Source organism: Anabas testudineus, chromosome 9 (genome assembly GCF_900324465.2).
Source record: "Anabas testudineus chromosome 9, fAnaTes1.2, whole genome shotgun sequence".
NCBI lineage: Eukaryota > Metazoa > Chordata > Actinopteri > Anabantiformes > Anabantidae > Anabas > Anabas testudineus.
Genome location: NC_046618.1, coordinates 22,823,115 through 22,847,206, shown reverse-complemented (window position 1 = coordinate 22,847,206; position 24,092 = coordinate 22,823,115). Strand labels below are relative to the sequence as shown.

Sequence of the window (24,092 nt, the reverse complement as noted above, 5' to 3'; positions counted from 1 at the left end):
TTCTCATCTAACTTTAAAGAACTCTTAAGTAAGCATTGACGTGACCATAGAGCTGGTCATAGTTCAATCAGTTATATTATATTGTAATCAAGAAATTATTTTATTAGTTGTTCCATGTTTAAATTTTTATGTTACTTTGACTCTACAATAAGTGATATACTTTTTACTTCACTACATTTGACAGTTTTAGTTACTTTGCAGATGTAGATTCTGATTAACCATCTGTCTGTAGACATACTGGTTTAACTTACTTCCACCTTAACCAGTAAACAAATTCTAGTGTAAGTCTAACAGAAATGACAAATAGAGAGAAAATGTCTCCCGAATAGAAGCAAAATCCACTTCATTTCTGTTTCTCCTTCTCACTTTCTCGAACTTTGTCTCTGATGACCTTTGGTGCTGCAATCATTCTATAATTAGCATTATAGCAAAACTGCATGTTCTGCTGTACACAAGCATTTCTGCTAATTGATGATATATATTTTATATTGTTCACTTTCTCATGGACGAATCAGCAAACATATTAAATGATTGTTCAAAGTCACAGTTTCACTGTTATTAAAATGTGATACAGTATTGTACTCTTTTTAAATCCAAATGTGATAATTGGCTGTCTGGTGTGTGTGTGTCTGTCTGTATTGGTATGTCTCAGTGTCAGATGGTGAACACACAACTCCAGAGTTGGACTTTGCTGTTCTGCTGCTGTCAAACCACCAGCAGCCGCCCGTGTTTCAGGTTCTGGATCCATTTCTGGAGGTCAGCCTGGGAGGACAGGCTGCCATCGGTAAGACACACACACAAATACACAAAACAAATTCATTTCCAAGAAGAGGTGGTGACGAGGTCCCGCCTGTGTGACATTATGAGCTCCGAGCTGAGCTGTGTGAATGCCATGATGTGTGATCATAGTCTGACAGTTAATTTTCTCCTTCTCCACATTTCTGAAGGCCTCTTTTTTCCTCTGTCTGTGTGTATGTGTGTGTAGGTGGTCAGCAGCTGGCAGTAAGTGACGCTGACACTGCTCCAGATGAGCTGGAGTTCGAGCTGGTGGAAGCTCCGCTCCACGGAGAGCTCATCAAGACTGATGGTAACACACGCATCAGGATGACAAGTGGTGAGATGCACAACAAAGACATCATTTGCAAAGTTAATTGAGTAATCAGCCTTCACGTCAGCATTTACGAGGGAGCAGCAAAAAGTTATAACCTCAGATTTAATGCTGAAGAGCAGCTTGTTTCAGGCACAACAATCTGCTTTCAACAATCCTCAGGCTGTTTTGATGAAAGCACTGGGGGATATTAAAAGATAATAGAAGAAGATCCCATTTTATTATAACTTTTAACCTTAGCATCTGTCAGTTTTGACATCATTCGTACTAATTGTTGGTTTGCTACAACAGCCCAACAAGTAAAGAAACACCAAATTCACTCACAATATTAAATTAAATTCTATTCTGTGTCAAGTCAGGTGACTTTTCTTATCTCTATAGTTTTATTTTGCTTACAAAGGATACAAACTGAATTCAAGCTGTAGATGATTTAATGATTACGCTTTATTTAAACTTGATCAGTAGTTTCAGAGACACACAAAGCTACACACACCTATTCACACTTTCTCCACGTCTTCAGGTGACACCTTCACCTTCAGCGACATCACCCGCAACGTTCTGCGCTACCAACACGCCGGCCTCTCCACCCACGACGACGCCATCAAATTCTCCGTTAGTGATGGAATTTCCATGGCAACCACAGTGGTACAGGTGGTGGTGCTGAGCACAGAGGGTGACGGGCCACAGCGAGACCCAGTAGCGTCACTGTCACTGGAAGTGGGCAAGAAGAGCAGCACCGTTATCAGACGCTCACACCTGGCATATACAGTGAGTGGGGAAGGACAATAAGGATAATATATAACATATACAATTCTCTGGAGCCTGGAACGTAATTTGGACAGTTGTACCTTTTTTAAATGTATTAAACATGTTTTTGGATGCATTAATACATGTAAAAAGAAAGAGGAACTTGTTTTTCTCGTCATAGAGACATAATAATTTGATGAAAGGGAAGTTGTAGGTGAGACTTCTTATTAACACTGTTCACACTGATGTAACACTCATATTATAATGAACCTTTCTGTTTTGTTGCTCATAGGATAACATGTCCCCAGATGATCAGATTCAGATTCAATTGGTGGTGGTGCCAATGTACGGCATCCTTACCAAGAGCCAGTCCCAACAGGAACACCAGGAGCTGAGGGAGTACTCTTCCTTCACCATGGAAGATATCAACAAGCACAGGATCAGGTGGGTGGACAGCAGGAATCCTGTTTGTAATCGTACCAATACAAGCAGAAAAATCGTTGCACTTTTGTGTAATATTCTGCTCAGCATTAAGGGCAGAAAGTTGCAGAAATAACTGCCCAAAAACATTCTTGGCTATTTTGCAGGGTTTTATTTTGTTGTGATGGTCTACAGCGGCTTTTAAAAACTTAATATCAGCAGAAAACCTTTAGTTCTTGACCCCAAATACTTTAAAAAACCCAGAGTTGTTTCCAGAAATCATTGTATAAACGATACAGGTAAGGGGAGAGAAAAGAGCAAGTTAGCACAATTCTTGAATTAAAACAATTCTTCAAGCTCTCATAGGATAATCTCTTTTTATAGAAAATACAAGTACTATAATGTTAAAAAATATCTACTTTTCAGGGACGTTTTTTTCACCTTGATCTACAGGCATAGTGTGTTCTTTAATTCGTGTTTTAAAAGAGACTAAAAAGTGATTCACAGTATTATGAATCCACAGAGGAGAGGCAGAGTGCATTTCAGCAAAAGCAAAAACATGGAAACCACTTAAACTGAAGTCAAGAGATTTTTCTAGGACAAGAGAAATATGTTCTTAGTTAGCTGAGATACCAGCAGGCTTTGTAAACCTTTAATAAAGAGGCTGTTATAAAGCAAAAGCCCGGTTTTGATTCCACTCCATGAGAGATAAAAGGGCTTTGAGGGTTCTTCACACCACAGCCATAGTCATGATCAATTTCTCCGACTGCAGTTTGAATGAATGGGGTTTATTTTCCCCTCAGCATCACAGCAGAAGAGGAAGCAGTGATGGCTTGCAGAGACTTTTTGTTTTCCTTCAATCTAATGCCTCTTTTCATGAGACAAGAGCTCTGCAGACATTAACGTAACCAAAACCCGGTTAGAAAACAAATGAATTAACAGGAAATAATTCAGAAATGTTTTCCCCATTACATTCATTGTGTCAGCCTGTTGGCATAAGCAATGCCAATTAGCGTCACCGTAGTAAAACTAGCAAGTGGTAGTGAGGCCTCTTATGAGATGTTCTTAGATGAAATATAAATACTCACATGCTAACTGCTTCATTTCCATAATGCAGGCCCTGATTAGTTTCAGCGCAGGACGATCTCCAGGGGCAATCTACAAATTGTCTGTATTAGTTTTGTCTTTGTGGCGTTGGCTCATACAAACAAGAACTGGGAATTGTTTTATGAGAATTAAATGGGATTAGAGAAGATTATACTGGTGTGGATTTCAGTTTTATTAGTGTTTTGCAGAGATTAGCAGCAGCATCGTTGTGTTAAGGCTAAAGCAAAGCTTTCCTAAGTCCTCTGTCGATCCAAGACCCGACACATAAACAGATAATTATGTATTCATTAAACATTAATTATCATATCAAACAACATAAAATAAAACAACTAAATATTTCTTTTTCAGAGAACAAACCTAACCACTATCTCCACCAACAGGTATATCACATCCTTAGAGACGGGCGGTCAGCCGGTTACTGACGTCTTTCACTTTGTGGTTCACGATGGGGACAATAATCGTCTTGACAACCAGATGTGCACCATCACAATCACTTCCACACCGAGACAGCCACCAGTGGTTACTGTCCGCAGTGGGATCAAGGTAGTCACACGCCTGTACACACAGAAGGCTGCATATGCATATTTTATTGTGCATTTATGTTTCTAAGAACAGTACAGAAACAGAAATCCTACACATATGTGGAACTAATTTTAAAATTATCTAAATACAATATATAAAAATGCAATTTTATGCATGGTACAGTACATAAACAGCTCTACATATACAAACCTCTCAGTTATTTCCCCTCCATTACCCTGCCTGCTCTTAAGAGACTGAAATCCTAAAATACTTTAAAAGCAGCTGCTGTACTGAGAAACGGTCATTAACTAGACAAATGAAGCAGAAGGCATCGTTGCGTCCAAAAGACCAACCTTTATAGTAAATATTGTTCTAAAATATCTTAGTAAAAGGAAACTTTGGTAAAATACACAAAAGACTCTTGTGGATTTGAGAAGCACTGTGTGTTTGTCATGTCAGTGAAGACACAACTGTTCTGAGTTTTATGACTCAGCTTCTTGTTTATCAAATATCCCAACGCTACACACTCGAGAATTAACTGGAGAGGCTCCCTCAGGAGTTGAAACTGTATTAGGACTGCACTGAACTGAACCACCTGAAAGATATGACGTAAAATATGAAAGGTCTCCCTTTTACAATCTCTTATTTCTTAGCTGGGAGGTCTTTTTCAGTTCTAGATACATAAAGGAAAAAGTTCTTCTTACCACAATCAGTCTAAAACTAGACTGATTGTAAAGTAACATAATAAAGGTAACATAATAAAGGTAGAAACTCAATCAATACAAACCCTAAGACACACTAAATGATTTATTGGGTCGTTCAAACTGTTATGGAAACAGTGAAATTACAGATTTTATACCACTAAGAGGTAGGATCTTCAGTGTTAGTAATTCAGTAATTAGTGTTCAGAAAAGATTTAAAGACAACGATACAGATCAGGATCAGCACCATAACTTTGAAGAAGTGGGTGAAATACAGTATCCTGTAGGTACTGTCAAACACACTTTATCCTTTCAGTTACATTAATATATGTATAATATGAGAAATAAAAAAAATATATAACAAACATCACTTTCTAAATACTGTATGTCATGGGCTCAACCTGTACGAGACTTTATTTCAGTTATTTGTTGTTTCCATGTCTAGGTCCAGGAAGGTGGTCGTGTGCAGCTATCTACCAATCATATCATAGTGTCAGACCTGGACACAGCCAGGAAGGACCTGCTGGCTTGGCTTGTCAGTCCTCCTAAATATGGTTTTATTGAAAACACTAAGAGAGGTAAGAATTGTGTTACCTTGTTCTTTTTTTATTTTTATTTTATTTATTTATTTATTGCACAAAAGTAAATGATCCTGACATCATAATGCTTCTCTAGGGTTAAAACAAATTACGAGAAAACAAAACACACTGTACATGTTTTAATGCATGTGTCTGTCACGCCTCCGTTACTCTGAATAATTTTCACATTTCTATTTATGTCACACTCATATGCACACAATGCTAGTCGAATTCCCTTCGGTGCTGATGCCATCTGTCACAGCATGATTATGTTGTGGATTAGCACTGCCAGATATCCAGCTACAGATGGAGCAATTGTTGAAGTCCCAATTTTGACTGCATGCTTGCTTGACTGCTGCTGTATTTTCTTCTGTCCCCAAGAGAAACCATTTCAAAAAGTGAAAAAGGGGAGAAGGGTTGAAAAGGAACTGATCCCTATTGGGAAGATGTATCATTGCAAGAGCAGAATGGAAGTCAAAAAGGAAATAAAGAACTTGGATACAGACACTGATGGCAAAAAGAATTTATACTTTTGACTAATAATGAGGTCAAACAGTATATGCAGACTGTTATCACTTAACATTTACAACAGTTATGAGCTACATTAAATACAAAACTGCACAGTTAACCATCTGTAATGCCAGAACACTGAACACGCTGTACAGAAATAATGTTTAGCTTCCTTTGCAGATGAAGCCCATGGGATGACATTGGAAGCCCTGAAACGCCGGTTTTAGCGTCGTAATTAATACAAAATGCCCAAACATGTCACCACCATTTAATGAGAAGTTTATTTTTTTCCCCAAGGTCAACATGCTTTTTGCATGAAAACCATGTCAATCACTGGATTACATTTAGGCAACAATGGAAAATTAACATACTTTGTTAATATGCAAAATATCACTTTTCATTTTATAAAACAGATGTGAAGTCATAGTAATACTAATTAGGCTGTGCAATATTATATAGAAGAGTTATCTGTGGATGCAGTGAAGGATGAATACATAGAGGCAGATATTTATAGTGTGTGCTGCTGTAGATAAGCAGCTGGCACCAGTTTTCTATCTCCACGTCCCAGCTGACGGTCCCTGATGGCTGCTGGAGCAGAGGGACGGTCATCAGCATTCGGCAGATTCGTCTGCAGTGTGAAGTAACTGGATTGCTCCTGTTTCCAAAGGGACAAGTCGGGGCAACTGGTGACACTGTCAACAAAAGCACAATATACAGATTTTGTGTCACACAAAGGTTTTCACCCACATGTTGTTGTGCGTTTCCGTGATTACATTTCAGTTCGGTCCAAACATGTACACAGAAATACAGAATTTCATACACTCCTACATGCGAATATGTGCTGTATTTATATGCAAAACAGTTTCTATTAAATTATTACACATTTACATTTCTATAGTTTGCACAGAAACTATGATGCAAAAGCAATGTCACAAACAGCTTATTTATCTATTATGACATAATAGTTTGGCATATTGATACATATTTAAACATCAATCTATAAATCCAAACATCTTGATATCAATAAGCCTTTTTCACTTTTCCCAGACAATGCTGTTCAAGATACACCAAATTCAAAGTACAAGTTTGTTTCTGGGATTTACAAGCTATCACTCTTTAGACCCGTGTTTTTTCATCTCTACACATAGTTAATATTACATCCTGCTCCCTGTTTGCTCACTTGTGCTTCACGTATTCTTCTAATTTCCATATACTGTAGTTCAGACAAAGATGTTGACGCCAGTTTTACACCTCTACTGCTGGAAACAGCTAATACCAGGTTTGGGAACAGAACAAAGAAATGGTGCTGCCAAAATTTTCCGGCAATCCTCTGGTGGCTGCAGGTGATTTCCCATCCTGATTACGTTTCTGCTCAGTGAGAGACTCAGACTCAGCAAACAACTGTCAGATGATGAAGATGTGATGTGATGTAGTGTTGTGTCTGAGTCACACACTCTCTACAGAATTCCCTGCAGAGCCCTGACTCAGTTCACAGAGGAATCATCTTCTTTCACACTTTGTCACCAACTTCACTCTCCTCCTACCTTCATCTATCCTGCATTTAAACTGCCAGATAATTCTGACTGAAGTGAAATAAAAAGGAAGGTTTTACTTAATTTCAGTTGTCAAATGGTAAAAGCAGGGGGTTGTCTGGTGCAAAAGATGATAAAAATAATAATAATAATTATTATTATAATAGTAATAATAGTAACAGAATTTATGTAAACTTATCAGCTTATGTAGTTTGAATTTTAATGCATGATACCAAAGTTTCACAGCAGCAGTGTTTTTGTTTGCTCTCTAATAACTCCCTCTCCTCCCATTCACCAGGAGGCTCAGTTGGCCGCTCGCAGGTCATTACACCTGATGTGCCTTTTTCTGTGGAGGACCTGACATCGGACCACATTTTCTACGTCCAGGACAGCCGGCGTAAAGCTCAGACCAAACAGGACATCTTCAGCTTCTACATCAGTGATGGACACAGTCAGACAGAGGCTTTCAGTGTCGAAATTGATATCCAGGTAACCTTTTTGATGTAGCTCGGTCCAATTACGGTCCTTATTTTCATTACTGCTTTGTGATTGCACGCACTCATTCCTCTAGCAGGAAGGAAACACTGCTTCTAACACTCCTCACACATTACCACAATTCCAAATATTCACTATGATCCTTCTAAGTTATACTCTGGATCTCCAGGATCAGTGAAAATAACATCTAAAAGGAAAGATTACTAGATGGTCTGCACTCTGGAAACTGTTCCGTGTGTAACTAAATACTTTAGTAAGGAATTAGGTTAATAAAATGTATAAATCAATAAAATTTACTTCAACTATTTTCTGTTGATAATTTCCAATCTCCAAATGAGCTTAATAAAAGTTCTTGACTTTGTTTAGTTGGATTGACTTTGAGTTGGTTATCATTTTTAATTTATTATCACATCAACACGTTTGAAGACTTTACAGCTGCAAGCTCCATCTTCAATTTGAAGATGGTCCATCTCACTGAGCAGCTCTTCTAAACTGCCACTTCATCTGAGAGAAATATAAACAAGCCTGTGTTCAGGGTTTCCCTGTTGTCACTAAACAAACTCTGCATCTCCATCCATCACTTTGTCTGTTTTAACTCTTAGTTAAATTGATGAGGCAGTCAGCGAACTCTGAAGTTTGTCTGACGCTGTACTATACAGAATAGTACACTGTAAAAATGGCAACTATGATTTGTTGGCACAAATAAATGTTACAAGTTAGAAATGTCTGTATATGCTAGCATGCATTCTGAGAATGGGAGTTTTGTTTGTCAACATATGTTTATTTGATAATTATTCAAGCGCATAGAGAATGTTTGTGTATGTAAACTTGAATGCATGTAGTCATTGTGGTTATATTTCTACTAACATCAGAGCAAAGAGGACAGGGAGCCGGTGGTGTCGGTCAGCAGCATTCACGTCGAGGAAAACTCTGGAGTCGTCATCACCAACTCATCTCTGAACGTTCACGATCAAGATACACCAGATAACGAGATCCTCTTCAAAATCATCAGAACTCCCTCCTATGGTGAGCGTGGTAACAGCACACACACACACACACACATACACACACACACACACATACTACACTACACTACACTGAACTTTTAATAACCACTCTCGTCTCAAAATTATTCAATACAAACTCTAAATTTTACTTCAAGTACAGACGTGAAAGCAAAAAACTGTTTATTTGAGTCTAGTTCAAATTAGCTTGACTAATTCTGAAAGATGAAAATTATGGCAATATGTGAAATAATTAAAATTCTCCACGGGCTTGTGGAGCAAAACAGCAGTCAGTAAAGATGGGGCTGTTTTTAAGCAGTTTGTACAGTGACAGGTGGTTAATGCATAACTTTCAATAGTTAAAAACTATTTTTATAAGAATCTAAATTTCCAAAAAGTAACTAGTAAGTAATGCTGCAAGTTAAATATAAAAGTACAACTACCTCATCTCCACATCCTGAACAAAACCTGTTCAGCAAACTCAGGTTTTGGATTCTTCGTGCAGGGACAAAAAAAATATTGCACCAAGAGACCATAGCATACACTGCAGGTAAACAAAAATTATGCAAACACATGTGCAGTCAATATATTAGCATACATACACACACACGCACACAAACACAAACAGTACATATCCCATAAATAACATATAGTATATAGTCAGATAGTTCGTCTATACACACAAACACCACAAACTAATAAACAGCCCAGCAGACAGTTATGCTGAGCAGTATCCAGCATGTCGATAGTAAATTGTTCTGAATGTGATAGAGATGAAAACACACACACACACACACACACACTTGTAAACACATTACTCTCACTTCCGACACCCAAACAGTTTAAAACAAGACAAACACACCAGTTGTCTGCTGCAGCGCTGTACGCTGACTGCAGCCATTCCTCACAAACACAACACAATGACACACACTCAAATCACCTGACCTCCACACAGTTTGTCCTGGCGTCACCTTTACCATCTCAAATTGAGTTTTCTCTCCTATCTGCTAAAGCCCGGTAGACCAAACGAAATTGCTTCACAACAAATCTTTTTATTGGACCAAAATACATATTTTACCCAGAAAAAAGTTTTCCAGAATCAGAGAATTGCTGAAAAATCAAACAAAGAAAGTGAAGAGTCATTAGGTACGTTAGAATAATGAGAGAGGAGAAACAGACATTAAAAAATGCTCCTGTTACATCATGATACATTTCAGTTTTTAGTTTTAGTTGATGTTAGCAGAGTAATGCTGGTGTTGTTGCTTTGTGTTGCGCAGCCCCACAGGCATTCAGCTGCTTTAGGGGCTGGTTCAACACAAAGTCAGTGTTTAAGTTGGATTTAATTGGCCTGTGATCAGGCAGAGTGCAGTGGCAAAGACATAAAGCTGCTTCTTGTTTTGGTAAAATTGTTCCACCCTTCACTGGTGGAGTAGTTTTTATACCAGTAGCAGTACTGTAGTTTCAGTCTCATCCGACTAAAAAGGTTTAAGATTAAAGCAGAAATGTTAATTTCCAAAGTTAAATAAAAACACACTGTTTCATAAAACATACTCAACATTGCTAATGAAATGAGATATTTTACCATTTATTATTATTATATTTGGTGGTCTGAACCTACTCTTTGGAATTAGTAGAAAAAGAACTCAGAACTCATCTACAGCATCACATATGTGTTTCTAATGCAGAGTACAGTAATAATGTGCACTGAATTAAAGCTATTTACATTTAATGTCAGCATTAGTTTGCTCATTGGTATTACTGTTGTATAGTGATGTTGTCTCCTTCCTCCCTTCTGTGTTCTTTGTCTGGCATAAGCCATAAATGTTCCCCTTGTTTGTCTTTGAACTCGGCCATTCTAGCACGTTAACTGCTCGTTTTGTGAGTTTGACCTCAGTTTACAGGGGGGATAGGAAGGGCTTCAATATTTTGTCCTGTCAGTGTGTTCACAGTGAAGTCAAATGTGGTTGTTCATCATGAAAATTGATATTTGGGTGAATAAAACTCTTAAATTGGACAGTGTCTCTTGTGCCTGTCTTGCTTGGTCTCTCACAAGTAGATAACCATCATAGATCATTTCACACAAATGTCCATTTGCTGCTTGCTGGGTATTGGTGCTATTTTGAGCTCCTATACCTCTATAATCTGTCCACCCCTCTGCCAGACACCTGTTCTGGGATGTTCCTTATAGCAGCCCCCATCTCTCCCCGGTAAAAGTGCCATAAAGCAGCCGGTGAAACCGAGTGTACCATCGCCATAAAACCACTGGTGTGTATGGCTGATGGGACAGAGAGAAGGAGAGGAGTGATTTCACACAGGACGATGACTCCCAGGCAGCTTGTCTTTTTAACAGGCCACCTCTCCTCTGTTCTCACATCTCTCTTTCACACACACACACACACACACACACACACACACACACACACACAGACAGACAAATGTGCACAGATTTATCAGAGGGAAAGAGCTTTCCCAACATAATGAAGACGTCAAGATGCTTCAAGATACAACACTACAGCACACACACACACACATTCAGAGTTACCTCATGCTATCAGACTCAGCATGAAGTGCCTTACGGTTTAATCAGTGTACTAATTTAAAGTACTACTTTTCATTGTCAGTAAATTATTAATCAGTAACATCCTATTTGGGTGCACTGTATCTGCTTTGTACAGATTTTTAGCTTTCAAAAAATGTAAATTTGGCTCAGCTCTCCTTTTAAAGACATTTTAAAAGGGTGTGTGTAGAAAGAAGAGAGTCTGTGTGTGTCCTCTCACTAATGCTCTAGGATTTAGGCTCATATCCCATTTAAACCCTGGCTTTGATTTAAGAAGCAGTGTAATTTAGTGGAATCTAAAACGTCTCATTAGTTTCTACAGAGACCTTTCTTGTCTTTCATGTACTGCGTGAAACAGTCAAACGTCCTCCATTTGACTGAGATAATCACGCTACTTAACTAGATGCAGTTTGAGGTGCTCTTTTACTCAGCACATACACGCACCTACACACTCTTCAAAGTCAGAGGTTCATTCATCTTTTATTTCCCTCAGGCAAACTCCGCAGACGGCAGTTCTACTCTCAGCCATTGGAGAATGGCCGGGTCCTCACACTGGGCTCTACTTTCACCTACCAGGATGTCCTGGATCAGCTGCTGGTGTACACACCCGAAACCATCAGCGGGGGAGCTGATGAAATGGGTTTCAATCTCACCAATGGCATCTATACATACACAGGCCGTCTGGAGTTCACAATGGACGTCAGGAGGAGTGAAGGACCCCGAATGACTGTCAACAGAGGCCTGCAGCTCCCAGCTGGTGAGACTCATGAAGGATCTTTTATGTGGGACTTTGGAAATGTTCCTTTTGAATACAGAGAAGTGTTTGTCACACCCTCCAACTGAGGTTTATTTGGCTATACCTTCTATCTTCTTTTACAATTCTGATTGTAGTTAGAAGTATAAGATTGAAAATGACAACAAACTTTGTTCATGTTAAAGAAAACATCTCATCCAAAGAAAAAACCTTCAAAACAAATAGGATACGGATGCCTGTTCCATGACAAGTTATCCAAGTATTCAAAACGAGATAAAGACACGGAGTGCTATGAATTCTTTCAGGATCTTCTTCCAAGATCACAGAGCAGAACCTGAAGGGTACAGACATCGACTCAGACAACCTGAAGCTCAGGTACATCTTGACCAAAGACCCTCCAGCCGGCAATCTCCAACTAAGCAAGAGCGAACGAGGGGAGAAGGTTTCAGTCAAAGGTCCTGTTCAGAGCTTCACTCAGGACGACGTCAACAAAGGTGCCAGTTTTTTTTCAAAGCTTCTCTGTTGCTGCCTTCTGTCTCCTACTTTTGCTGCCTTTATTTCACTTTAATAAAAATGTTCAGTGCCAGAAGTAGATTTTTGCTGTATATAAGTTATTGCCTCAGTACTTAACTCCTGATTCTGTTTCAGCTTAACCTCACAACCTCCACTTTTAAGCTTCACGTGTCAAAATTCAACCTAGTGTTTGGTTTGGGAGACGAGTAATTCATATAGATCATAGTTTGGATTTCAGAGTTAAAAGCATCTCTTTTCACGCACAGAACTGTTTTAGATAAGTGCTATGTGTCAACAGGTTGCAGGTGACATGCAGCCTTTCAACGCTAATAAATTATCTATTATATCCTTGGTAATTGTAGATAAATCCACTTATTATTCATGGATGTTAGTTCAGATGGTTCATTCAAAGGTTTTGATTTTTAACAACTTCTATCCTCTGCCACCGACATCGAAAGCTTTAGCTGTTGTTGTTTGCGGTGGAGAAACACCTAACTCAGCAGACTCCCTCCTAATCTGACACTGTAACTCGTAAAAGCTGAAGTGGTGGTTGCTCAAGTCTTTGATAGCCTAGTTTGCTTACAGTAATATTTCAAATGTCTGCAGTTTGTTGTGTTGATGATTCGTTTATTTTTAAATACCTAACTTGAAACAACACTAAGTGCTTTTCTCTGCCTTGGTTTTGTAGGCTTTGTGCAGTACAGCCACGAGAAAGGGGAGAAGGGAGGCAGCCTGTTTTTCAAATTTAACCTGGTCGATCCAGAAGGCAACAAACTCATCGACCAGTCCTTCTTCATCAGTGTGCTCGGTAGGGTTTCCTCCATCCTCGGTTACCTGCAGTACGAAAATAAAGTGTTCCTTCATTTGGTGGAGGAGAGAAGGCAATTACTAAAGATTTATCCCTTCGTCCTGCATGCTTACTGATGTGCCTCTGCACCTTGGACACATTTTGAATACAAATTGTTTAAAGCTGTTGTTTGAACAGTTACTGTTAATACATTTTCGCCAAAACGCAAAGCAGCGATTTTATACGTATGTCACCCACTGACCGTTTTCTTGGGCATATATTTTAAATATGGTTACACTGTTCTGAAAATGTCAAGTCGCACAAGGTATCTGTTTGAAAAAGTTGGTCGGGTAAAGAGCTTAACTCTACAGTATTAAAAGGGATCTTAATTTTATAGATACTTTTAAACATAAGGAGTTGAACTTTGTCCACAATAATATGAGGACAAACCAGATCTGGCTCTGTATCCGTGTCTGCTGAATGCTCAGCTGGTCAGTAGACTGCTACTGCAAACGCACAAAAACTTTATTTTTCCACTCACTTCCTTCTGGGGACTCAGCCAAACTACTGCCACGGTTCATCAGTTAAAATCCAGACTTCCACACCAGCTGCATTGGTCCCACAGAGTTGAACAGCGTCCCGATTCTCTCATATCTTTACCAGTTCACTTTTTTTTATCTTGTTCTGTACTATTCTCTCACTGTTTTCTGTCTTCTGCCCTCTCAGATGTGACTTCACTCTCATATCTCTCCGTACCACACTGCCTTCTGATTACTCCCCTGTCCTCCTCTTTGTCTTTTTTAATCCTTTTGTCCAAATCTTTCAAACCCATATCGTTCTTTCACACCCAGTGATATGCTTTATACCATCTTTTGCCACCCTGGTTTCTCAATTTCACCAGTTCCTAATATACCCCTCTGCTCTTATCTTCTGTTGTTCCCCACTGCCTCTCCAAATCAGTCTTAGCTTCTTTCTCCTCCACTGCTTCAGTCCATCTTTTTCCTTTTTTCACTAGGATGAGAAATTACTAATATTTATCTCTCTTTGGATGAATTGTTTTCATAAACTTGAGAAAGGCCACCATGGTTTTGCTAATAAATCCTTGCTCGCTTTTCCCTTTTTCTGTAACAAACAATCTTCTTCTGTCCCCCAGAGGACCGTCTTCCCCCGTCTGTTGTGGTGAACAAAGGGCTTGTGCTGGATGAAAATTCAATGAAGAAGTTGACCACACTGCAACTATCAGCCAGTGACCAGGACAGCGAGCCGGCTGAGCTCTTCTTCCGCATCACCAAACAGCCAAGCCTTGGTCACCTGGAGCATTCCACCAATCCAGGTAGGATTAGAGAGCAACACAAGATCTCTGATACTTCTACTATTACTGAAACTACCATTAAATGTCTTTTAATGGTAGGAGGAGCCTTAAATAAACATTTATATCGTATTACTGAACTAGTCATGTTACTGAAAGTTACAGCCACCATGTAGGTTATGAAAAGCTTCAACTTTGGCGCCCCTTGGTGGTAGTATGAAGACAGATCATAAGTTTGTATAAAAGAGATTCATTCTGTCTTTGACACAAAGACGTAAGTGTAATGAGCCTTGCTCTAGTTCCTCCCTCGTTTATCTTTCATGTATTTCAGCCCAGATAGAATAGAGACACAGGCACACTGTTCTTTCTTGTTCCTTTTTTTTCCACACACACACAAAAGTAATGAATTACTACAGCCTTAAATAAATTTCCTGTCTGTGCTCAGTGTATTTCCAAATACAATAACCTCATACTGAAATGCGTATTTCCTCAGCACTCAATGTTTTCATTTCCACTTGGAATTAAAAACTTCTTTTTGTTTTGTGCAAAAAATAAAAAGCAAGCAAGTTGTTCTTATGATGTTACATTTGGATCAAACACAGAAGTAGGTGCATCTTCCAACCACAAAGAGGTGATTATAAGCTTCTGTGCTATTGAGCATTTCTGTCCTGGCTGAATGGACTTCCCACATCGTTGAATGCTCTCGTAGCATGCTAATTAGCTGGATGTTAACACAGCTCTCCGATCTTTGAGCATCAGTTCACCTCAGAGCCACGGAGCTGCTGTGCATAATTACCGCTAGCCATTCAGTCAATCTGTCATTCCATACTAACACGCACAGCTAACTCTGTGCTCCTTTGGGATAGGCTGACAGCCCACAAGGAATGTCATGGTAACAGCACAGAGAGATAGAGAGATGAATGCTCTCTTTCGATGCCCACTTTCAAAGCTACAGTCTTCAAAAGTCTTATTATCTGAGTAAGGTTACAACACAACTCTAAGGCGTAGTCTTTGTCAAAAGGCACCTTTCTTACAAATCAATGAAGACTGTAACCTGCTTCACCTCAAATTCCTCTGAAGTTCACTGCAACTTCTTTAAGAGACAAGTTTGAGGTAGAATGTGTAGGTCTGACTCTCACAAAAGTACCCAAGCACTGATGTAATGCCAAAATCCTGATGCATCTTTGTTGGTTGATCCTGAAGTTCAGCCTTTCACTTTGTGTAAAGACTTAAGTGGTCCTGCATCTGTTGAGCAGTGGCATTTTTCTGACATATTATTCTAAAAGACTGCATTCAGCTACAGCAATCAGAGGCAATTCAACATTACTTTAAGTTTTCGTAAGGGAGTATAAATGTGAAGTCAATGGCAACAGGATGGGTCTTCATATCCAAGAGGTTTTCATCATGTCAAGACAGACCATTACAAAAACCTTACCTTCACATATTAAGTTCAACATCTCACAGAGGCACGTAAAAGAAACTCAAACTCTCTTTAGCGGTAAAAAAAACTCCAGCAGAACCAGGCTCAGGGTGGGCAGCCATCTGCCTCGACCAGTTGGCAGGATTCCCTAATTGTTGTTTATATAAAACTGAAAACTTGAAGTTGTAGGACTACACAGCACCAAGTAGACTTTTAGAATCATCCTTCAGTCAGTTCGTCAGTCTCTACACTGAAATAAAATGTTTTTACTGCATTTCTTTTACTGCATTATTGTGTGTCGAAAGATGTACAATAAAAACCGCTACATGGCCACTGAGCAAGATATTGTTGTTCTTTAAAAGTCCACCACAAATTTGTACCTTTGAGTGTAAACCTACTGACCCCTCTATTGTCCAATAGACATGGTACTTTAAAACAAAAGCTCTTTACCCACTTACTATTAAATCCTAGTCTTCTGTGTTTTATACAATATATCATCAAATTCAACCCGATTTACACCCACAGCATTTTGCTGACATAGCATTCAGCCTGTGTTTAAACCTCTGGAAAACAAAAATGTAATATGCGCTGTTATTTCCTGTCAAGGGGAAGGGGAGATATGATTTCCTTTAATATGGTGGGGTAAAAATTTTTATTGCATCTGTCTCCCTGCCTGCCTGCCCAGATTATGATGATGTATAAACTTCCATCCATGGATGACATGACATAAGAAGGACCATAGACTTTTGCTGGTTGCACTGTGTGAAAAGTTGACATGAAGAAGATTGATGTTGAAAAGCCTCCATTTCCATTTCCTCAAGGCCTCAGTGACATGTTGAATGAGTTATCGCCCTCCATGTTTGACCTGCGTTTGTGGGAGTTTTATTATTTTTTCTTTTGCAGAATTCCTCCCATCTGCACAAGGAAATAACTTTTCATTCATTCCCTGCTTAGGGAAATAACTTTGGAGCCAAACTGGACTGTATAATTGAACAAGTTATTACATTTACATCAAAGTCACCAGCATGAAATGTGAATTTGTAGATTATAGAATGTTCCTCCATAAAGTTCCAGGTCTGTAATCAACAGTAAGTCAACAGTGTAATTTGAAATATAACATCAGCTAATGATAATATGCCGTTAGTTTTAAATTATAGGTCTCACATGCTTTCATTTCAATTCACAGAAACCTGTCTACATCAATCTAGTATTAATGTAGCATTTTATATGATAACTATTTGACTGTTTGCTGTGAAAATGAAATATCAGTGATAGAAATCAGAGAAAATGGAAAATTGGTTGAACCTCTGTTCTACATTCATCATACTTAATTATTTAATATATGAATGACTATACATTTGACAGTTTATTAACCCTTTTCTTAATTTCTTCAAAAGTCGTATGCAGTCTTAAATATTTGTGTGTGAGTATGTGAAAGTGAAATTAGAATTGAGTATTTCAATCAACGGCATGCCAATCAGCTGAGTCTAGGGGGTCCTACTTTGTTTGAAAATGAGAAATTGAATTGAAAAGAGAAAAAAAAACCTTTATTTGTCATAATGAAATTTTTTCTTTGCATTTAACCCATCCCCCTGGGGGGAGCAGTGGGCAGCCACATACAGCACCCAGGGAGCTAGCATGAAGTGTCTTGCTTAAGGACATCTGTGATGGCCTTCTGCATCTAAGGCCAGTGATCTACTCATTGAGCCACCAGGCCACCTTAGAATGAATGAATGTGCTGTATTTTAGCCAGAAAGACACCAGAACAGTTCTGCTCTGATACCAACAAGGACAGATGTTTAAAACTCTATCGCCTGAACAGGGACTTGAACCCTGGACCCTCAGATTAAAAGTCTGATGCTCTACCGACTGAGCTATCCAGGCTCTGTATTGAAACTATACATTTGAAGTCTGATCTTCACAACTGATATATTTTGCATCAAGCTCAGATTCCTAGGATGCTAAATGTATTTTGGTTCTTTTTTTAGACAATTGCCTTTAGTTTCACACAGAGTAATGTTTGACTGTTGCAATCAAACCTGATTACGTCTCCCACTGAGTTTTGATCTGTGGATGCGCCAAGGAATGAAGAGGAGCTGGAGCGTCGTTAGAAAGGTTTAACTTTAGTTTCAGTTTAGTTTATTTGCTCATTAAAATGATAAAAGCCAAGAAGAAAAAGAAGAAAGGGAAACAGTGCTCTGAGATGAAACGCCAAGGGGGGCTTATTAAACTATCCGATGCCAAAATAGAAAAGATAAACCAAAACTTGGGTAGAAAACAATCGACACTGAAATTCAACACAAGAGACAATGATAGATAAACAACAAAAACCATAAATAACAAGTATTGTAAGAGTAATATGTCTGCATGTATTAAAAAGAAGAGGTAGAGAAAGGATGTTCTAATGATAATTTCTGTGTTTGTGTGCATTAGTGCGTGATCGTGTGTGTGTGTATATATGTGTCAGGACTAGTGTGTGGGTGTTCAAAGAAAGATGAGTCACGGTCTGTAATGTGTTGAAACTGCCAGAAACAACATGGCACTTACTTCTATCTAATTTGGTCGAATTCACACATCGCAGCATGCTGTTCGTCTGTTCAAACACAGACTGAGAAATTTCCTGGCATCAAATGTAATGGATGTTACTTCCTTGTCTAGCCCAAAGTCTGTTGCATCATGTTGTAGGGCGCAATTTTATCTTTATGTACATCCATCTACTTTAGGAAGTTTAGATTAATTTGTTCCCTTAGTCCATACTGTGGTTCTGAGTGGTCAACATCTACTTGTATTGGAGCACAGTGAAATTAGTATTTTATTTTGCTTTGTTTTGCACAATAATGTATTTTTGTTACTTTTGTTTATTTTGAAGCTTTTCCTTTTTAAACATATATATTTTTCTCAGTCAGAACCTTTTATACTTAATCATGATTGCTATCAGAAAAGGGAAAAAAGATGACTCTTTCTTAATAGTTTCAACTTAGCTCACAACTTCAAACATCTATTTCAGGTACCAGAATCGGCACATTCACCCAGGCTGATTTGGTATCACGCAGCATCCAATACGTCCACACCAGTGAAGAAGAGAAGCACGCCGACCAGTTCTCCTTCATCGTGTCTGACGGGACGAATGAGGTAAAGGAGGAAATACTATTATGAGAGGAAAAACTTAAAATACATTTAATTTTCCATCAAAGTTTGGGCCCTTTTAAAAGGGGCCCAATGAGGTTCTTTGGGGAACACCATTAAAAAGTTAATTTGTGCTCAAAGTGCTTCCCACCTTAGTATGATCAAATGGTCCCAGTGGCTAATTTACAAATAATTTGTGTGTGTGCTTGTGTCTTTCTGAATTCCTACTTGGCTTTTCTTTAACTCATTAAAGAAAGCCAACGTCCTTCTGTCTTTAGCTTTTTGTTTCTTTTAACAGTGTTTTATTAATAGGGTCAGTAGAAATCTTCTTACACACAGTAATTCCCTTTTAAAGACATAAAGGATTTCATCCAACATAATTATATTAATAAATAAACTTCACATCTCATGAACCACAAAGCTTTTAGAGTTGTGAGGAAGTGGCACTCCACCCCTTCCAGCCCCCCAGTTCGCTTCATGCATAAATCTGCCTTGCTAATCCAGGCTAATGAGGACCACAAGGACTTGAGTAAACATATGAAAAAGGTCATTTGGCCTTCACGCCTGGCTGACTGCAGTGTGTGGAGGCTTTTGTGACCACTGTTGGTGTTTGTGAAGTAGTTAGCTGCTTTTACTTTTGTTAACTCTCCTCTGTTTAGTTGGCAGGCCTGTTCATTTCCTTTGGAAAAACTCTGCATACGTATCAGTATGTTGGATTAAAATAAAATTTTTAAATCATACCAAAGGTTTGATATTTGATATTTTACTAACTATGTCATGGCTTGAGATCGGTTAAAGCCATACTTGTACATGTTATCTGTTACTGCAATCTGTGCTATTTGGATTATGTCATCTGAGTTTTAAAGTTCCCATTATAGAAAGTTGTTGCAGATACAGTAGATGCCATTTTACACATTCAGCACCACTGCTGTCAAAGTGCATTTTTTTAGATAACTCAGTGGATTTCAAAGAGTTTAAGTTTAAGAGTTTCAACTAGAGAGTTTTTTTATGATTTTAATTGTTCCTCCTGTTCATTTTAGCTATGAAGGAATCCTAATTCCACAGAACTCATTTGTGCTGCAATATGAAGTGGATATCAAGCTAGACACTATATAATACAAATCTAGTGGGTATTGTTGCTTTAAAGTGGTGGAAGAAAAAGACGTGAGAAAAAATATGAAATAAAACATGAATCATTTTTAATTGTTTAAGTGTTACAAATGTTCTTTGCTTCAAAGTGGATCCCTATGTTTGGTTTCTTTAGGTTGCCCAGACCTTCTACATCACCATCAAGCCTGTAGACGACTCCCTGCCTCTGCTCCAGGTTCCTGGCATGAGGGTCCAGGAGGGTGTGAGGAAGACCATCACAGAATTTGAGCTGAAGGCCACTGATGCAGACACAGAGGTAGGATGCTCGCTACAGACATCCCCAAAAAGCTCCAGCAACATTTATTTAAACACACACCTACAAATGACAGCTAGAGATCAACAAAGTAAGACGTGTGAGCCGAGTGTTTTGTAAAACTCCCTGTTGCATAAAGAATAGTCTTACGCTGTTACTCCTGTCAATCTGTGATTCTCAGTGGACTCCGTGATTGCAGATTTGAGAAAAAGTCCTACATCTTTAAACAGATTTCATCTTTATGATGAGTCAATACAATAAAAATGATAAAGGATGTTTCTTAAATGGAAATTAACCTTGATAAAGATGCCTTCCCTGCATGATTAGAAGACACTTAAAACCAATGTGTAATCTTTCCATTCTCTTATTCCTTTTGTCCATTCATCTGGTTTGATTTTTTCTGATTAAACTTCCTTCCTCCAGGCGGAGTCCATCATCTTCACCGTTGTCCAAGCGCCTCGGCATGGCACCATTGAGCGCACCAGCAATGGCCAACACTACAGACAGACTAGCAGCTTCACCATGGACGACATCTACCAGAACCGCATCAGCTACAACCACGACGGCTCCAACTCACTCAAAGACCGCTTCACATTCACCGTGGCCGATGGCACCAACCTGCTCTTCCTGGTCGAGGAAGGAGGCAAAGAGGTAACAGCATGTGTGTGATGTAAAAATGTACATGTGTGTCACATTAGGAAGGAGAAATGAGCAGGTAGGTTGTTTGTGTAAGAGGCTTTTATCACAGCTACATAGTTTCTTCAGCTACATTCGCTTCTCTGACCTTTTTATAACAGCAGGGGTGAATCAGCAGTTTTTGTAGTTCTACTTTGGGGAGACTTAGTTTTGATCTAGAAGTGACACTTTAAACTAAGATGATCTTGGAAGACATTTTAAAAATAATTATTTTTTAAAAATTAATGAGAACATTTTTGGTTAAGTTTAAAAAGTGAGGACATCTTTGGAAGAGGGGGAAACATTTGCAAAGTGAGAACCTACAGTATGTGAAATGTTCTTGTGAAGTGAGGATATTTTATAGTATAGTTGCATAAAAATTATAAGAATCTTGGAATATTTGGATTTATTGTGCACAAACCAGAGTAAAGATTGGTTCATTTGAATAATAACAGTTCATTTATTTCAGGAGGCCTGAAGCAATAAAACTATAAATTGTGTCACATGAAAAAACAGACATAGAAGAAAACACTGAAAAATAATTTGGGAGAATTTCGTCTTTTTCGAATCCCTGCTCTGGAAGCTGTCTCACAATCTCCTGCCGTCTTGCGAAACCTTTTGATTATTTCTTGGCTAAACCAGAAACCACTGGTCCCCAAAAGAAGAGCAGTACAAACATCTGTCTGTGTGTGTTGTTGATGTCAGCTTAATGTTTATGGTTATGAGCGAGCCTCGGGGAGAATTGACTCCTCAGCTTGTCAATTTAACCATCCCTCTCAGCCGTTCTCCACCACCTGTCACTGGCCGTAGTCCGTATGATAAACTGAATGACAACAGTCCAGTATTGATACCCCCAATCACACACACTCACTCACACTGGTTATATCTTTCCATTACCTGGGGACGTTTGGTTCAATGATCACACATGTTCTGCAGCTCAGGAGACACTTCCTGGCATTAAAGCTGCTGGTGTTTGATGTGGATTTGTTCCCAGCGGAGCTGCCCTGTTATAATAAATGCATGATCTGTTATAAACCGTATGGATGAACGCATGCTTTAAATGTCACATGCCAAATATGACTTCAGCATCATCTGTGTTCTGACAGTCTGCTCCTTCTGTACTCAGACATCACAATGCAGTAACTCGAAATATTGGAGGAATTTATCTGATTTAGCCGAGGGGACAAATCAATGAAGTAATAACCTTCAGTCTTTGCTACTATGACACTCAACATATGTCCAGTTAATGAGAGTTCTTTCATTTCTTGTTTAAACAGGTTGTTCTAAACCCTTACAAAGAAAGTATTCAATAGATCCAGGGCACTTTTTCTAACCACATGTTGCTGCTGAATTTTCTGAAGTAATTTTTGAATATTCTGACATTTTATTCCCCTCTACTGGATTGGGATTTAGTCAGAAACCTCAGAGACCACCAGGGGTGTATCAAAGTATGTTTTAGGAATAAGCATTTAAAGCCTTTTTTAGCTGTCAGTTCAAATCCTCTTAAAATTAATCTCCAGCAGCTTTGAAATGTCAACCTTTTTTTGGTTTTCCAGATAGTGACGGCTGCACCTCAGAAGTTCAAGATTGATATTCTACCTGTTGATGACGGCACACCACGAATCGTCACCAACCTGGGCTTGCAGTGGCTGGAATACATGGACAACAAGGTACAAGTCTTTCTTTTGAGGGATCAAATCTTTATGGATATCTTCAAATGTGCTCTGTTCTGTTTAATGGGAATTTTTATGAGCAATAAAAGGAGGTGATGGGCCCAGTGAAGGAGATCTTTTCTTCTAATTTATTAGTAGAGGACTGGTTTCACTGGACACTTTATAGAGAAAAAGGTTTGAGTAAGATTCAGTGTGACCTGTACATGCAGTAAACTCTTCTTAACTAAAGGAAGTTTTTAAAAGTAACTTCAAGGAGAATATTTGCCGAAACATACTGTACTGTATATATCTCCTGTAGCTGACTGTATCATACCCACAAATTTACTGTCTTCGAGAGAAGCAGTCACTCTGTGTAAATTACTTGCTCCCTCTACTGGTTTGAACACCTCATCACATCCAAACACCTTAATTCCCCTGGTAGACGTAAAAATGTCACTTCATTAATTTATCCTAAGTTGCCTCTGTGTTTGCACTGCAGGTAGTTTAGTCATGTATTCTTTATTACTGAGGCAAATGATCATAATGTTAAACTCACTTCATCTGCTTTTGACAGATGGGAAAAAATACTTTGTCATTTTCTTAATTGTGAAGTAAAACGTTTTTTTTTTTGGAGTGGAGACGGCCATGTTCAGCTATGCATTAAACTTATGATGTTCTTGATATTTCAGCATGCATCCTTATATTTGTTTATTTGTGCAAAGAGAAGTATACAGAATGAGTCAAAAACACAGACTGTACCACAGCAATTATAGCTTAAATGTATTTCCAGTGCCTGCTCGTATTAGAATATACAAAGCAAAGCATAAATTACAGCCTTTTTGTGGTTATGTTTTCCTACCACAGCATGTGGTGTGTTAAGAAGCTTAATACATCTCTTTAAAATGGCAAAAAAGAGTAGCAGCAGGCCAGGCAGCAGTCATGGTGTGCTCACTTGTTCTGCTGGTGGGTGTAACTTTGGCAAATTCTGCCTCAGAGGCCCCTGAATCTAATTAACAGCTGGATATCAGTTTCAACTACCCAGTTGAGTTCTGAAAGAGCAAAACATTTGTTAGGAAACCTCTTCATATGATGTTACGCAAAACAAAAAGTTGAGGTTGACAGAAAAGTCTCAGTTTATTATCATGTAAGGGCAGAGACACGTTAATGAAATGT

General features: G+C 38.7%; 1 protein-coding gene and 1 non-coding gene across 2 annotated transcripts in view; one reads left to right on the top strand and one right to left on the bottom strand.

Moving 5' to 3' along the window:
* The window catches only part of fras1 (Fraser extracellular matrix complex subunit 1), a 196,203-nt gene that overhangs the window by 159,403 nt on the left and 12,708 nt on the right, over window positions 1-24,092 (top strand). The window contains exons 35-50 of the mRNA XM_026342783.1: window positions 653-784; window positions 986-1,114; window positions 1,629-1,876; window positions 2,148-2,299; window positions 3,763-3,925; window positions 5,051-5,183; window positions 7,524-7,714; window positions 8,593-8,746; window positions 11,775-12,038; window positions 12,341-12,529; window positions 13,237-13,356; window positions 14,489-14,668; window positions 19,072-19,196; window positions 20,455-20,595; window positions 21,016-21,243; window positions 22,824-22,937. Of these exons, the coding sequence (XP_026198568.1) occupies window positions 653-784; window positions 986-1,114; window positions 1,629-1,876; window positions 2,148-2,299; window positions 3,763-3,925; window positions 5,051-5,183; window positions 7,524-7,714; window positions 8,593-8,746; window positions 11,775-12,038; window positions 12,341-12,529; window positions 13,237-13,356; window positions 14,489-14,668; window positions 19,072-19,196; window positions 20,455-20,595; window positions 21,016-21,243; window positions 22,824-22,937 (2,663 nt within the window). The remainder of the gene's footprint in view (window positions 1-652; window positions 785-985; window positions 1,115-1,628; window positions 1,877-2,147; window positions 2,300-3,762; window positions 3,926-5,050; window positions 5,184-7,523; window positions 7,715-8,592; window positions 8,747-11,774; window positions 12,039-12,340; window positions 12,530-13,236; window positions 13,357-14,488; window positions 14,669-19,071; window positions 19,197-20,454; window positions 20,596-21,015; window positions 21,244-22,823; window positions 22,938-24,092) is intronic.
* Window positions 17,876-17,948, bottom strand: trnak-uuu. The gene has a single exon. It is a non-coding gene; the product is annotated as a tRNA-Lys (tRNA).